Genomic DNA, 15325 nt, shown 5'->3' with positions numbered 1-15325 from the left:
GTATTTGCTTCCTCCTCCCTTCCCCCCTACTCTCCCGATTGTGTACTTCTGGTTCCAAACGAGATGTGTGATTGACTGGTCAGTTCGTAACTCTGGTGTTCATAACTGCAGGTCTACTGTATATATTTCAGGCAGCTTTTTAGTAATGTTTATTTTTGTAATTTGTTGGTATTGTTGGAATGTTTCTTATTGTACTAGAAAAATGGAAGTGACTATTGATAAACATTGAAAACTTTAAATTGCAAACAAATTAATGGAACAGGGACAGGCAAATGAGAATGTAATGAAATAGGAGGATTTCTCCTTGTATGGTGAATGTGCCCAAAAATTAAACATTTTGGAAAGCTGATTTCAGAAGGAAGATGATAGGGTGTCCAATAACCCCTGTGTGCTTTTATTAAATTGTCCTGAAAACTCTGCATCTTATAAAAGCCAGAAGGAACTAATAACTTATCACCTAGAATTACTGTAGCATGGTGGTGGAAGGCCCTATTGTCTGGTATTGAAACGTGTGGAAAATTCTGGTGCTAGAAAAAGTAACTCAAGTCAGAGTTCTACAGGGGAGAAGGAAAAAAGGTATCCACCTAGAAGTCTGGTGGAACTTCTTGAAATTCGCTGGAAGAAAGTTATCGGCCACCACCATATCTTAGTTTGAGAACTTGTTTTAATGCTGAGGAAGAAGGAAACACCTTCAGTAATAGTCAAAATTAAATTAAAAATTGAGATATTAAAAGAAGGAAAAAGGAGAAACTTAATATCATGTAGAGTTTTGCTAGGACAACTAGTAAACAAGTAAGAAAAACAGGTGGACCTAAATATGAGATAATGAAAGACTTTAACAGACTCTACTGACAAGACAGAAGAAGAAAGTAGAAAAGTATCAGCCACAATATCTGCTCAATACCATGAAGCTGAAGAAAGTGACTGGAAACAGGTCTCGTCAGTACAATTTCACAAGTTCACTTACTTATTTCACATTATATAATTGGGCATCTAAACCAGTATAGTTGTTTCATTCTTCTTAGAACTCTTAATAGGATGTGAATCTACCATTTTCACACTGAGCTCATCTTCATGGAGTCTCACATAAAGATGTTAAGAGAAGCTAAACTGGGAAGGCATCCTGTAGAATTGATAAATACATTTTTTATGGATATCAAAATATACAAATGTCTGTGAAAATTGTAATGAAGAAACTCTTTGAATGGCTGTGTGAAATGAATTTTTCCAACCGGAACAATGCACAGTTTGTAATACATTTAGCAGTAACTGTCTGTCTGTCTTCACAGGTCTGCAAAGAGACTGCTTGACCAGATAGTTGAAAAGGGAAGACCTACACCTGGCTTTCATCATGGTGATGGACCAGGAAATGCTGTCCAAGAAATTATGATTCCAGCTAGTAAGGCAGGATTAGTTATTGGAAAAGGTGGAGAGACCATTAAGCAACTTCAGGTAAGTTGTTGTTGTGTTTTTTTTTTTTTTTTTTTTTTTTAAACGTGTGGGTGTGGGGGTGCGTGTGTGTGTGTGTGAGAGAGAGAGAGAGGGGTCAGACTTTGGAATTGCATGGAAATTCAGTTTTTTATTGTCAAATAGGAACGAGCAGGAGTCAAAATGGTCATGATTCAAGATGGGCCACAGAACACTGGTGCAGACAAACCTCTTAGGATTACAGGAGACCCTTACAAAGTTCAAGTAAGTAGTTTGTTTCCAAGTTTTATCTTTTTTATGTATATCAAAACAGTTTTAAAATTATAGAATCTAAAATACATTTATTTCTTCTTTAGCAAGCCAAGGAAATGGTGTTGGAGTTGATTCGTGATCAAGGTGGCTTTAGAGAGGCGCGCAACGAATATGGGTCAAGAATAGGAGGAAATGAAGGGATAGATGTACGTATGGTTGAAAATCTATTGTTCACTATGTACACCTCTACCCCAATATAACACAAATTTGGATACAACGCGGTAAAGCAGCACTCGGGGGGGGGGGGGGGGCTGCGCACTCCTGTGGCTCAAAGCAAGTTCGATATAATGCGGTTTTACCTATAACACAGAAAGTTGTGTGGGTTTTTTTTTTTTGGCTCCCGAGGACAGCGTTATATCTGGGTAGAGGTGTACTTTGAGATTGTTTAATAATGTTAAAAGCTAGTTAATACCAATAATAGCTCTTTAACTGTATCCCAAAGTGATTATGGCACATAGGTATCACTTGCTCACCACCTAAATACTACTATCTCTTTGTGGAATGCAGCAGCCATCTTGTGCCAGCAATAATGAACAGCAGTTTCTGTTGCTTTGGAGGTGTTTTAATCCTTTTTAAGGGGACGTGAAGAAAAGTCTAATTAAAACTATAGAGTGAAGAATGTAATTACACAAGTTGGAATTTGGGCAGCACACAGAGGTGTTTAATCCTAGCTATTGTAAAAGCCATGGAATTGTAAATGACCATGAGTGGTGAGGGTTCCTGTTGGAGTTATTGTTTGATGACACCAGTATCCTAGACCCACTAACACCTTGTTCAGGCATTGACTGGGGGAAAACCACCATCTGCTGAAGTGATGCCTCTATCACAACCTGTGGTGTCTAGAATTTATTTCCCCTTTTTGGCCATCCCATCCATTTACTGGCTAGGATCATGATTCCGTAGTTGCTTAGATTTGACAAGATTGCAGGCTGAGGTGGTATGGTTGGTGACCAGTTCAATTTTCCAGTATTCTTTTTTATTGTGGCCTTTGGTAGGAATATTCGTTGTTTCAAGATATTGATGATGTATTCTCTTAAGGTCCCAATACCACGATTTGCTGTTGGTATTGTAATTGGAAGAAATGGAGAGATGATCAAAAAGATACAGAATGATGCTGGTGTTAGAATCCAGTTTAAGCCAGGTGAGTGGAGGGTGTGTGTGTGTGTAAATGTTGATCAACTTAGCTTTATTTTTAAGTAAAACATGGCTGAATTTAAATATTACATTCTTATTCCAGATGATGGAACAACTCCAGATAGAATAGCCCAAATTACAGGACCTCCAGACAGATGTCAACATGCTGCAGAAATTATTACAGACCTCCTTCGAAGTGTCCAGGTTAGCTAATATTAATATTTTGTGCAAAAAATAAAATTTCAGCTTGAGTTAGGAAAAATCCATGTGTTAGCTGTCTGTCCATTTCAATAACCTTACTTAATGGTAGTTTTTGGGTCTGTGTGGAAAACTGAGCATGGATTATAAAACATCCTTGTTTGCAGTTTTTAAAGTGTCAATGAGGTTACTTTTTATATTTAAAAAGAAAAAAGGCAGCTTAAAGCCCATAGCAATGTCTTGTCTTGGCTATTTTAGAGGTACTTTTATTGATTTGACAGTTGTCTGTTAGTGCACTACCTGCTTTTAATCAATCATCATCTTGTGGTGGTTATTAACCCTTTATCTAATCATTGGCTAATGGTCCCACAATTACATCTGATATAGGCAGGCAGTTGTGTTTTGCTGTATTGTGAGGAACTCTCCTTTTCCCTGTGATATCAGTCTGTTTTTTGCTCTACCACACTATTTTTAAAGCTTTAACTTTTTTAAAAAATGTGGGTTGGGACAAAAGGAGTGGTTTCAACATTTTTATATTTTCTGTCTGTGAATACCTCCCTCCTAGCTACAGAAATTCAGGGTACTGTATGTGGTTATCTTCTTTTAAAAATAAAGCAGCAATTGTTCATTTAACTGCATGTTTCAGTTGTGTATTACCTTCTGCTCAACTCTTTAGGGGGAGCTAAGTTTAGTGCATATGCTTCAACTATGTGCTAAATCAGATGCAGGAGCATGAAAGCTTCCTATGCAGACTTTTCTGACCAGGGCTCTGAAGGCTAGCACAGTTACCCCCTTCTTTATGTGCATGTGCGCGCACACAAAACTGGAATGTGCTTTTTCCCCATACCTTTCTGAACCCTGTCCCCTATATCCAGCCACTACTGCCTTCCCTCCCATCTCTTCACTTCCACCTACAGGATGCCATGTGGTCTTCCCTCCCTCCTTTTGTACCTCAGAGTGATTTTGAGGAAGACCACTGGACTCCTGTGGTATGTCAGTACTTGGGGTAATCTAGAAATGAAGCAGGAACATACAATGAGTGAAAGCACTTCAATGAAAAATCCTTATTCAACTAAATGTTAACTATATATGTTACTGGGGGGTGTGTGTGTGTGTGTGTATATATATATATATATATATATGTACAAATAATAAAGCCTCTAAATTTATTAATCTGACACTTGTTAGTTGGCAGTGGGCTTTGTTCTAGAGTCACCTGTTGTCACTAATGAATGAATTGTGGTAAATGAGGCAGTAAATAGTGTGTGCTAACTTGTAGCTTTTCCCCCCATTAGGCTGGTAATCCTGGTGGTCCAGGACCTGGTGGTCGAGGAAGGGGTAGAGGCCAAGGCAACTGGAACATGGGGCCTCCTGGTGGATTACAGGAATTTAATTTTATTGTACCCACTGGAAAAACTGGATTAATCATTGGAAAAGGCAATATATTTTAAACTAAAATATATTCTAACTAGAAATCATAGTACTTAATATTTTTGTGTAACTAATTATGCCAGAAATCTTTGCAAAAAGTGCATTGATTTTTTTTCAGTTTAGTTTAACAGTGTAATTACATTGTATCCATGTTGATTAATACACCACTAATTTCCTTTTTCTTTAGGAAAGAATGGTTGTTTCTGGTAGCCAGAGTAATGTGCATCTTGCTAAGATTATTTAAATATAACAAGAAGTCTGAAGTTTTTAAAACTAAAGGCTAAAATGTTAAGTGCAAGTAACTGTTCTTCATCCAGTATGATCTTAATTTAGACTTTCCTTATCACACATACTGTAATTATGTCACAAAAGAAATCTCTGCACTTTTCAGCAAAGATCTAATAAAATGAAGTCTCATTACTAAGATTTTTTTTATTTTTACAGAAATATCACAATTTATAGAAGATTAGAATTAAATATTATAATTAAAACTTAAGATGCACTACACTCTCAAATGAGATATACTCTTAATTCTTATCCATGTCTTTTTATTTACTCATTTGCAATGAGTCTTTCAGACAGTACAAATTATTGATCTGTTGTAGTTCATCTTTTGACTTGGAATACTAGTGCATGGTTTAAATGGACACAAGCTTGCATCTCCCATCCGAAAACTGTGTAGCTATCAGTGTTATAAGTAACATCTGAAATTAGTGCAAATGGAGGAGACTAGAGGGAAATGTTCTTATTTTCAGTTAGTTTACTTGTGCGCAGTTGGTAGCACATGTTCAACAATGAACTTCACTCTTTGGTCAGTTGCATTTTCTGTCATCCATACTAACATGATGACACCATTCATGCACTGCTCTAGAGGAGCTCAGGTATGTGCTCTTCAACAGACCGGAAAAAATCTTGTGGTTCTTTTTTTTGTGTGCGTTTGTTTTTTAAAGCACATTATTTGGAAGATGGGTTTTTCATTAGTCAGTTAAAATTGTGTCCTTTTAAATTCAAGTTGAGGTTCTTCCTTTTTGTGCATTCTGTGTTTTTTCCCTGTATTGTATATTGTTCTTAGTATTACATAACTCACAACTAAATCTTTTCTCCCTTCCTCTGGTATTTTTTTAATTAACAAAATCTACTGATTTCTGTATGCATAATTTGTCTTATTGAACGCTTCTGTGAAGTGTGTATATCTGTATATAATTTTAGACATCTGTGGCTCTTCCTGTCTAATACTTTGTTACAGTTTAAATAAGTGACATGTCTGCATATGCAAGAAAGGCACTATTCTATGACTTTCTTACTGAACTGGTTTTCAGATACTGATATTGTCTTGCAGTCTCTTCCCTTGGGGCTGGTGTTGTGTTTTGCTTTTTGGTGGTTGGGTGTGTTTTTGTTGTTTTTATTTTGTGGCTGGGTCCCTACTGTTTACAATATGTCAGACTCAAGGAAATATTTTATTTTTTTGTATACCTTGTGTAACTGAAAAGAATAGATAGGTTATCAACTCTGTAATTCAGTAGTTTCCTTAATTTCTTGTAAATGGCTTTTGCCTCTATCTTATTTAGTATGTAAGTTAAATGTCTTGCCATCAAAGGTTGGATGTTTTGATTACAGGTGGTGAAACTATCAAAAGCATAAGTCAGCAATCTGGGGCTAGAATAGAACTTCAGAGAAATCCTCCACCAAATGCAGATCCTAACATGAAGTTGTTTACTATCCGCGGGACACCACAGCAAATTGATTATGCTCGGCAACTTATAGAAGAAAAGATTGGAGTGAGTATTCGGAGAGGCATTTTTAATTGCTGTAAAGGCCCACTGGTATACTCATCCCTTATTGCTTCAAGATACAATTGAGAGAATACAGGAAGTTGAACGGAATGGCTGAGGCTGTTTTCTATTTCTTCCCTCTTCTGGGTTGCTTGTTCAAATGTTATTAACTGGCTGATAGTAACTAAAAGCTGTTAATAATCAGCATCTGATTATGTTTACATGTCTCATCTTACAATCGCACACTAATTTGCACTCTTGATGGTAGTCTGAGAGGTGAAGGATTAAATGGGAAGAAGATAGAATGACCGTTTTCCAGGTTGCAGTTTTTGCTGTTCTTGCGCTGTGGATAATGAAGAATTTGACAGCCTAGGAGACCAATTTGGGTCCACTAAACTATTAAGTTTAAAAAAAAAAAAAAAAAAGCTACATTAAACACTTAACTTAAATTTTTACAAACTCCTCTTGCTCTCTTCATGTAGATTTGTTTCAGTCATGGCTCATAATGTAGTCTTGCTGCTTTTTCTATTTAAATCATTTTTGTTTGCCTGCACATAGTTATAATTTATTATTGACTTATTTTATTTTCAGTTTTTGTGCATTTGAATTTGTAATTGAGTATCTAAGTACGCAGACAATGAGCAATCGGACTAAAAAACCTGTATTGATTTTTATACAATGCTCAGAATAGCTCATGCATAGTTCAGTAATGTTCTTTTTTGCAGAGAATTGAACTGAAATGATATCCTTGATTAAAAGTAAAAGTTGTCACATTTAATTTTTCTAAATGAATTCTCTGGTTGAAATGAAGAATGACTTGATTTATATCTTCATTCAGAACATTCATATTCTCTGACTTTTTTTTTAATCCTATTAGTAGAGTTTAAGCCAGTGGTTGTCTAATTACTGTCTCTCAATCATCAATTGTACATGAACATAAAGACCTTTCTGGTGGTCAACAGAATGAAGTATTTTGATTTTTTTTTTTTATATCTTGATACTTTAAACCTGTTGTTGTTGGTTATTAGGAGAGGTTGTCCATAAACAGTGTGGGTGTTGCAGTGGTGTGGTCCTTGAGAACCGAATCAATCGGAGGAAGGCATTGGAGTGCTAGCTAGGAAAGAATTCCTAATGAATCAGTGCTTGGAAAGAAAAGTTTAGAGAACACCCCGGTGAAAATTCAGACTTGTGTTTCCAGTGTGTGAAAACATGGGGGTCACTCTTCCCCCGCCCACTTCTTTCCTGTTCTAGGGTCCAGTAAATCCTTTGGGTCCACCTGTTCCTCATGGGCCCCACGGTGTTGTTCCTGGCCCACATGGACCTCCTGGCCCACCAGGTCCTGGCAATCCTATGGGGCCTTATAATCCTGCTCCTTATAATCCAGGGCCTCCTGGTCCAGCACCTCAGTAAGTAACATTTCAATTGTCTTATTTTTTTAAAAGGTGATTCTCAAATTGGATTGCATTGCATGTGGCTCTTTGTCTTTTACAGTGGCCCTCCAGCCCCATATGCTCCACAAGGGTGGGGAAATGCCTATCCACACTGGCAGCCACCTAATCCACCAGATCCAGGTAAGAAATTCAGACTTTTTACAAAAAGTTGTGTTCAGGCACACATTCAATGCATGATGGTACATGGCGGGCTTTTAAAAGTGTGGTTTTTCTTTTTATTTGTCTGAGTAAATCTGAAAAGCTGTTTCTCCTTGGAATCTACTTCATTGATACCCACTCTGAATGTGCACTTTTACATATACCATGTGTTGGTGGTGATCTGTGGAAAATCAGTTGTCAGAAAAAGCTGAATTATGCTTTCTTCTTGTTAGGGAAGGCATAACATTGGGGGCATGCATCCCAAATTCACGTCCGTTTTCCTAGTTGGATATCAGGATTATTTACGGTGTTGAAATGAAGTTTTCTTTTCCTATTAAATTCGCCTTTTGTCTTTGTGCCCATTTTCTTCAGAGAGACCACTATGTCAGATGCATTGCTCTGAGGCATTATGCTTCTGTGATCCTCTCCAACAAATAGATTTGGAGTTTCACATTTGACCAATGTCCCTTCTAATTGATCAGTGAACATGGTTTCTCACTATGTCTGCTGTAACTAATTTTTTTCTGAGTAAGTGGTGTTGATTCAGATGATATTAAGCCCCTTAAATTGCTCCAAAATTTCCACGTTTCTCTTCCCTGTTTTGAGGGGGTGGGTATTCGTCAGAACTTTCAGGCCCTCTTCTAATTTAATTGAAGTTGTTAAGGATCATCAATTCTTAGTACTTAATTATTTTTTTTCATAATCTATTCTGAACTCCATCCTCTTTTAGAAATCTTCAGCTGAAGAAACTTTGAAAATAACCACAGTCTCTATTTATCATCATTGTATTGAGAAATTGATGATTTTTATAGGAGGCAAATATTCATGGTGTTACTCTTCCAAATGCAAACATCTTAAATGCAGTATTTTCAGTTTTGCATTGCCTTTTTTTAACCGTGGGCACATGTTTGTTTGCAGAATATTTACATTTTGGCAGAGCACAAGTATGATTTTGAGGCTCTGTTCCTACTGTCTACTGTACAAAAGATTCATCAATAATCCCAACTAGTGCTAGTTGAAAATTTTTCACTCAAAATGTTTTAGAAAAGAAAAATTGCTTCTGTGGAAAAAGTCCAGCTTTCAATTGAAAAACCGAACACGAGTAAATAGGAATATTTTTCATTTTTGGCTGCAAATTGAAAAACTTCCAATTGGAAATGCTGCTGTTTTATGGAAGTTTCAAGCTACTTCTACACTAGAAGCGCTGCAGCATTGCAGCTGCACTGATGCAGCTGTGCTGCTGCAGTGCTTCTGGTGATGATGCTCTTAGCCGACGGGAGAGCTCTTCTATTGGCCTAATTTCTCCATCTCCCATGAAGGGCAGTTGGCAAGAGAAGCGCTGTCTAAACTGGTGCTAAGGTTGGGAGGGGGTGTGGATTATTCACACCCAAGTGATGTAAGTTATACCAAAGTAAGTTCTAGTGTAGACAAGGTCATAGTTTATTTCATTCCCTTTCTGGACTATAGATCCTGGGGTATACTACAGCTGGGGACACCTATGATGTATGGATCAACAGGAGGGAGACTGTGGTGCAGATATGGGAGATGTAGTCTAACCAGGAGCCTGGGCTGTAGATAATAGGGGCATGAGGCACCCAAACCTTAAAATCCATTAGTCACTACAGCATTAGTCACAATTTCAAATTGAAATTTTGTTTTAAACAAAACAAAAAAAAAGGGGGGGGGTTTCAGTTATTCACCAGAAGTCAACATTTTTGACGGGGGAAGTCAATTTCTGACCAACGCTAGTCCGGACACAGCAATTCTAATGATGGAGAACTTTTGGCCATCTCTACAGTGAGCAGAGTTCTTTTTGTTCATTTTACTGGTCTTTCAGTCAAGCATCATCTTCAAATTCTAGTTTTCTGACCTATGTAACAGCACTGGAGATGCAGATGTAGTAATGCATATAAAAATGTGCAGAGCAGAGCTATTCAAAGTAATTTCTCTCTGACCGTTTCCTTTGATGGGGCTAGAGTTCATTTCATCCTTTTTCTGTTACACTCTAGAGAGCACTGTAATCAGTTTGCATCTATGGGTAGCCCAATTCAAACTTTCAGTAAATTAATTGGTGAACTGCATGGGAGTGCAGAAGCAAAAGAATGACAAACCTTGATCTTGGTGTTTGTATTCTCTCAGTAAATATTCAGCATTCAGTCAAGGACTGACTCAATTTACAGTTGGGGTGGCATTAGGATGGTACAGGTGTTACTTGGTGCTAGCGTAGAGATCATAGGATCAAACTGAAATATTGTAATTGATTAACTGAAGTATAGTATCAGTGTTTTAGAATAAGTAGGAATCAATGGACCAGATCCTATCCCTTGCTTTGCTGTGTTCTGCAGCCACAAAGCGAACTAATTGGCTACACAAGAATTCCCCTGGTGCTGGGGTAGGGCTGGCATAACAGCTCCTACACTACCCCCTTTCAGCAACCCTTTCCCTTTCACCACACCTTGTTTAAAAAAAAAAGTTAAATCTCTCTAAGTTGTTCCTTGGGACCAGCCAAAAGTCTTAAATGTCCTCCCTGAGATCTGGCCCGGTGTTTTAAAATACTTAACTTCAAAATTCTTATATTTAGAACGTGCTGTTTTAGTGCTGTGTGCATTTTCAGTATTTGGCTTTCATTTTCTTGTAGTAATATTTCATTGTTTTCTGTTTCTTTTCTAAGTTCTCTTTTCTCCTCTGCTCTATCCATTAATTCTCTCCAGAGCACCTATTTAATTCTCTCCATCTGTTCAGTTTGTGTTGCTCCCTCACTGTTTTTGTCCATGGGTGCAGTTTCAATCATCCTTTTCCCATATGCTTAGTTCTGTCTTGAGAATCCCAGTAGTAGGTTTTTTTTTTTTTGCCTCCAACTCTGTTGATCAGCCATCCATGTTCATATACAGGTATCCATAAGCTTCAAGAACACACATCACATTTTCTGCTGAGCCACATGAAGTTTTCCAGTCCCTGATGTGCCTGAAAACTTCTTTTTGCAAACTGGTGGTGTAATTATCTTCATGTTGTTCAGCAGAAAGAGTGAATTGTTCCTAAAAGGTGAATGTGGATAAATGGGAGAACCAAGGGGATTGGAAGTAAAGACATTTGAGACTCTAGCTATAATTAAAAAACAATGCACGGAAGGGAAAGAGATGATCAGATATGTAGAAGGTGTAACAGTGGTTACATAGTTTACACCTTTTAACAGATAAAACTAAAATTGCCTGATATTCATAGTTATGAAAGGATGGGCATTCAGGATCTTGGGACACTTGTTGCATATTCCAAACGATGAACACCGTCGTTAATTTTTAACAGGGAAAACACGTTAATTGCAAACCTATGCCAAAACTTATTAAAAGAATGAAACTCCATTGCTAAAACCATCTCACTATATCCATACTTACCCCCAAAATGATGCTGTTAGTGTGAGATTACATTGGGAAAACTTTCGTTGAAATTCTGTTTTACGTTAGTTGATCAAATCAAAAAATGTCCATGTTACAGAGCTATGGACATTTTAAAATAAAATAAAAAAATCTTTGAATTCCTGGACCACACCTCTAACCAGGTAAATTTTATAATTAGGCTGCTAAAACACCCATAAGTTAGCAATATTGTACAAAAGTACACTTTGCAGCACGTATGTAATTTACTATACTAAACCTCCCTCCCCCCCATGACAGATTGTGTCCTGTAATAAGAAAATTGATTAATGTGGTAACCTTAGCTCAGAAATTTTCTTCATAACCTCCATTTTTAATGTATTTGTGTTTAATATAACCAAATTCAGTTGATCTTAATGGGTTAAAATGAATTTACAATATACATATAGCTATGTTAAAAATTAAGTATTTTATTAAGATTTCTCAGAAAAAAAATTAGGAATGCCAGAAAAAGACTTGATCTGTAAGATTTTTTTTTTTTTACAAAGCCTACTGCTTACACTATATATGTATATGTATGTATGTGATGGTTTATTTCTTAGGTAAACCAGGAACAGATCCCAATTCAGCAGCGTGGGCAGCTTATTATGCTCACTACTATCAGCAGCAAGCACAGCCGCCACCTGCAGCCCCTCCTGGTGGACCACCTACAACCCAAACTAATGGACAAGGTACACAGATCGATCTGTTACAAGTTAAAACTACTCAGTACTGAAGGAAAATAATAGCCCGCCTAGACTTTTATCCTGTTACTGTTGGTTGGGTTCTCCTATACAAGGGCTACTTTATTGCATATTAGCCTATTGTGTTCAAAAATCCTTACTTCTAGTGCCAAAGCTATAAACTTGCAGCTTTGCTTCAGGTTCATGAGTGTTAGGAATAATGTTTAAAATAGAGGTTCTCAACCAGGGGTACGCGTACGCAGAGGTCTTCTGCGGGATACATCAACTCATCTAGATATTTGCCTAGTTTTACAACTGGCTAAATAAAAAGCATTAGTGAAGTCAGTGCAAACTAAAATTTCATACAGATAAAATGAGAAAGTAAGCACTTTTTCCCTAATAGTGTGCTGTGACACTTCTGTATTTTTATGTCTGATTTTGTAAAGCAAGTAGATTTTAAATTTACAGGTGCAAACTCAATTGATATGTCTGGTTTAAACCAATATGAGAGTCCAAGCACAAAGTCAGACCAGTTTAACTAAATCAGTATAAAATCACACCGTGATTTATATCTGTACAACTTCGTGTGTTCACCTGGTCTAAAATATTTTAGACTGCAAGTGGCATTTGCACAGCGTGTGAGTGTTAAAGACTTCTTGCATTCTTGAGAAATTTAAAGTATTAAGTTTTGATATTGGTTATTTGATATAAATATTTGATATTAAGAATTATTGTGTACAGTTTTGTTGTTTTAGCGTTGGTTAGTAAATTAGCTTGTTTTTATAGTGTGTTTAATTATAGATTAATTGCATTCATAAGTAAATTATATGTAAATATTTAAGCCATTTTTTGTTTAAAATTAATTGATAGCTGGATGCCTGGAAATGTTAGTATACAAAAATTTTGTTTAAATATATAACTTAATTCATGCATTATTTTATTTTTACTTTCTGTAAATCAGGAGAACAACCAAATCCAGCACCAGCAGGGCAGGTTGATTACACCAAAGCTTGGGAAGAGTACTACAAAAAAATGGGTATGTTATTCATTTTTGGTTTATTAAAAAAGTAGATCTTTGTAAGGGGAAAATGGTGTTCACATTTGATTTGGCAGAGTTTTAGCAATAAAAATATAACTATTTAATGCCACAGTCAATTGGCTTAGGTTCTTCTATTGTAGTAATTGAGCACATTGTGCCAGGAAATCTGACTGTAATTAAAATAAGATTTAAGCTATCTTTTCATTGTGCTAGCGATCAGCAATGGGCAGTGTTCCACATTTGGGGAGGGAAAGTGTATATTTCTTCTTAAATTCTTTTACTCCCTAACTGGCGTTGAGGAACAGATGTAGAAGTGGTTTTGGTTTTAACCAAGCAAACATGACTTCCAAGAAACTACATTGTGTAATGTATGAAATATCCCGTATTTAAATGTCGAGTGGAAAAGTAGCATTATTTTTTAATCTTTTCAACTTAAATACATATTTTTAAAAATCCTCCAGTATTTGGAGTTCATTCTTTCTTTTATATTGCCTTTGAGAATCTGGAAATTCGAGGTGTTTTATAAAGCTGTTGTATATCTTCCTGGTTTGGAAGTTCATCGATTTAACATTTGCTCTTAGGTGACCACTTATGTCTTTTTATTTTTATTATTGTCTTTTGTTTGCTCTAGCTTTTTATAATAAAGCTTGCTACAAATGAATGCCATTTCTATAGGTTTTATATGGCATGCCCTATTTTTTAAATCTGTTATTAGGTGTTCAACAGCTAAGTGCTATAAACTAAATCATAAAGATAGTGCTTGTTTTTAGCTTTGACTAGCTTTTTAAAAAAATAAAAGTGAAACTTGTGATTCTTTGAAGGGATATGTGTTTCACTTTGTTTAGTTGTCCGTCATTTCTTTATTTCTCCTTCCTTGAATAAGGAAGGAATATTTGGCACTGATGTGTCAGACCTGCTAGTAGGTGCTAATTCACTTTTCTGGGGCATGACATCTTCTCCCATTTTGAACATAATCTCGTTCATGGGGCTCAGCCTCATCCTTAGGCATACTCCAGAATTTCTGCCTCTGGCCATGCAAATAATAGCAGTGAGCAGTATTTCTCTTCTTTTCAGCCTTCATCCAGGGGCAGTTTTTAGGGGCATCGTTCTCCAAATTAAACCATCCATCAGGCTCCTTTACCTCTATTTCTTCTTTTCCTGAGCATGATAGTCGTGATGAAATGTTTAAGAGGTCTTCCATCTCAGGAGGGGGAGTTCTGTCACAATTCTCCCAGCCTAAAAACACTCTGCCAAAACTCCGTTCAGATTCTTAAGGTTTGTTGGGCTTTTCCATTCTTTCCCTTAACAGCTCAGACTTCTTTTCAAGGGTGAGTCAGTCCTATTCAGATCCTGTTTAGTGCCTGTGAATCTGCAGTTGGGTCAATCCTTGCTGTTCATGGATTCTTCCCATTAACTCCCTAGCCATTGGTCCAGTCCACGTCTAAGGCAACAAGTTCTAGAGTCTCTTCTCACATTCTTAAAGGGATAATTGCAATCCTGCCAAGAAATCTGGTATTTGTTCTGACGTGGTTTCCCTCCGAAGGAGGTTCGAGGCTCCTTCAGGAACCTTTCCCTTCATTTCCTTTCTTAGGCCTTGGCTACACTGGCAATTCACAGCGCTGCACTTGCTGCACTCAGGGGTGTGAAAAAACACCCCCCCCCCCCCCCCCCCCCCGAGCGCAGCGAGTGCAGGGCTGTAAAGCACCAGTGTAATCAGCGCCTGCAGTGCTGCGAGAGAGCTCTTGAAGGGACCAGTTCTCAGATGGGGGGAAAAAATTCACCTTTCAAAAGGTAAGGCAAAAAATACCAAAAGGGCAGAAAAAATTGCAATTCAATAGTTGGGAAGCATTCCAGATCTTTCTTTCCCCTCCATCTCCAGCTGTAGTTAATCTCATGAAAGGAGTACTCTTGACTTTAAACCTTCATAAGCCTGAGACAGAAAACCAGGAGAGGTCATTTCTCCACAGACCTGTTCAAGGTAAAGGGGAAGGAAGGTGATTTCCCTATCAAGATCCATCCAAAATGGACTATGAACAATTTAGATCCAAGGGCAAATATTATTCAGTATTAAGTTAGAATTTGCAGTTCCCCTTCTCTTTCTTCAAAGAGGTTGTAAAGGAGGAATGGGAGATTTCTGACATGGGGAAGAGATTGTCAGCAAGACATTATGCTCTGTAAGCTTTCAAAACCCCAAATGCTCCCTCCTCGATAGTTGCAGTTGTACCATCCCTTGTAACCCATCTAGTAATTCCTGGCAGGAAGATAGAAGCCACCTTTCATAGGGACTGGGAAGCCTCATCAGCAGTACTAGAAGCTACTCTGGTAATTA

The 15325-nt window shown here is 37.3% G+C and overlaps 1 protein-coding gene across 21 annotated transcripts in view; it reads left to right on the top strand.

Annotated features, from left to right (window-relative positions):
• Nucleotides 1-15325, top strand: part of FUBP1 (far upstream element binding protein 1) — a 59987-nt gene that overhangs the window by 11029 nt on the left and 33633 nt on the right. For all 21 annotated transcript variants that reach the window (XM_065555474.1, XM_065555475.1, XM_065555468.1 and 18 more), the window contains 11 exons: nucleotides 1290-1452; nucleotides 1594-1692; nucleotides 1785-1886; nucleotides 2779-2881; nucleotides 2978-3078; nucleotides 4368-4509; nucleotides 6121-6281; nucleotides 7527-7681; nucleotides 7767-7846; nucleotides 11838-11966; nucleotides 12919-12993. In XM_065555474.1, the coding sequence (XP_065411546.1) occupies nucleotides 1290-1452; nucleotides 1594-1692; nucleotides 1785-1886; nucleotides 2779-2881; nucleotides 2978-3078; nucleotides 4368-4509; nucleotides 6121-6281; nucleotides 7527-7681; nucleotides 7767-7846; nucleotides 11838-11966; nucleotides 12919-12993 (1310 nt within the window). The remainder of the gene's footprint in view (nucleotides 1-1289; nucleotides 1453-1593; nucleotides 1693-1784; nucleotides 1887-2778; nucleotides 2882-2977; nucleotides 3079-4367; nucleotides 4510-6120; nucleotides 6282-7526; nucleotides 7682-7766; nucleotides 7847-11837; nucleotides 11967-12918; nucleotides 12994-15325) is intronic.

This window comes from Chrysemys picta, chromosome 8 (genome assembly GCF_011386835.1).
Source record: "Chrysemys picta bellii isolate R12L10 chromosome 8, ASM1138683v2, whole genome shotgun sequence".
NCBI lineage: Eukaryota > Metazoa > Chordata > Testudines > Emydidae > Chrysemys > Chrysemys picta.
Note: the sequence above shows the minus strand (reverse complement) of the source record. Positions and strands in the feature narration are given on the sequence as shown.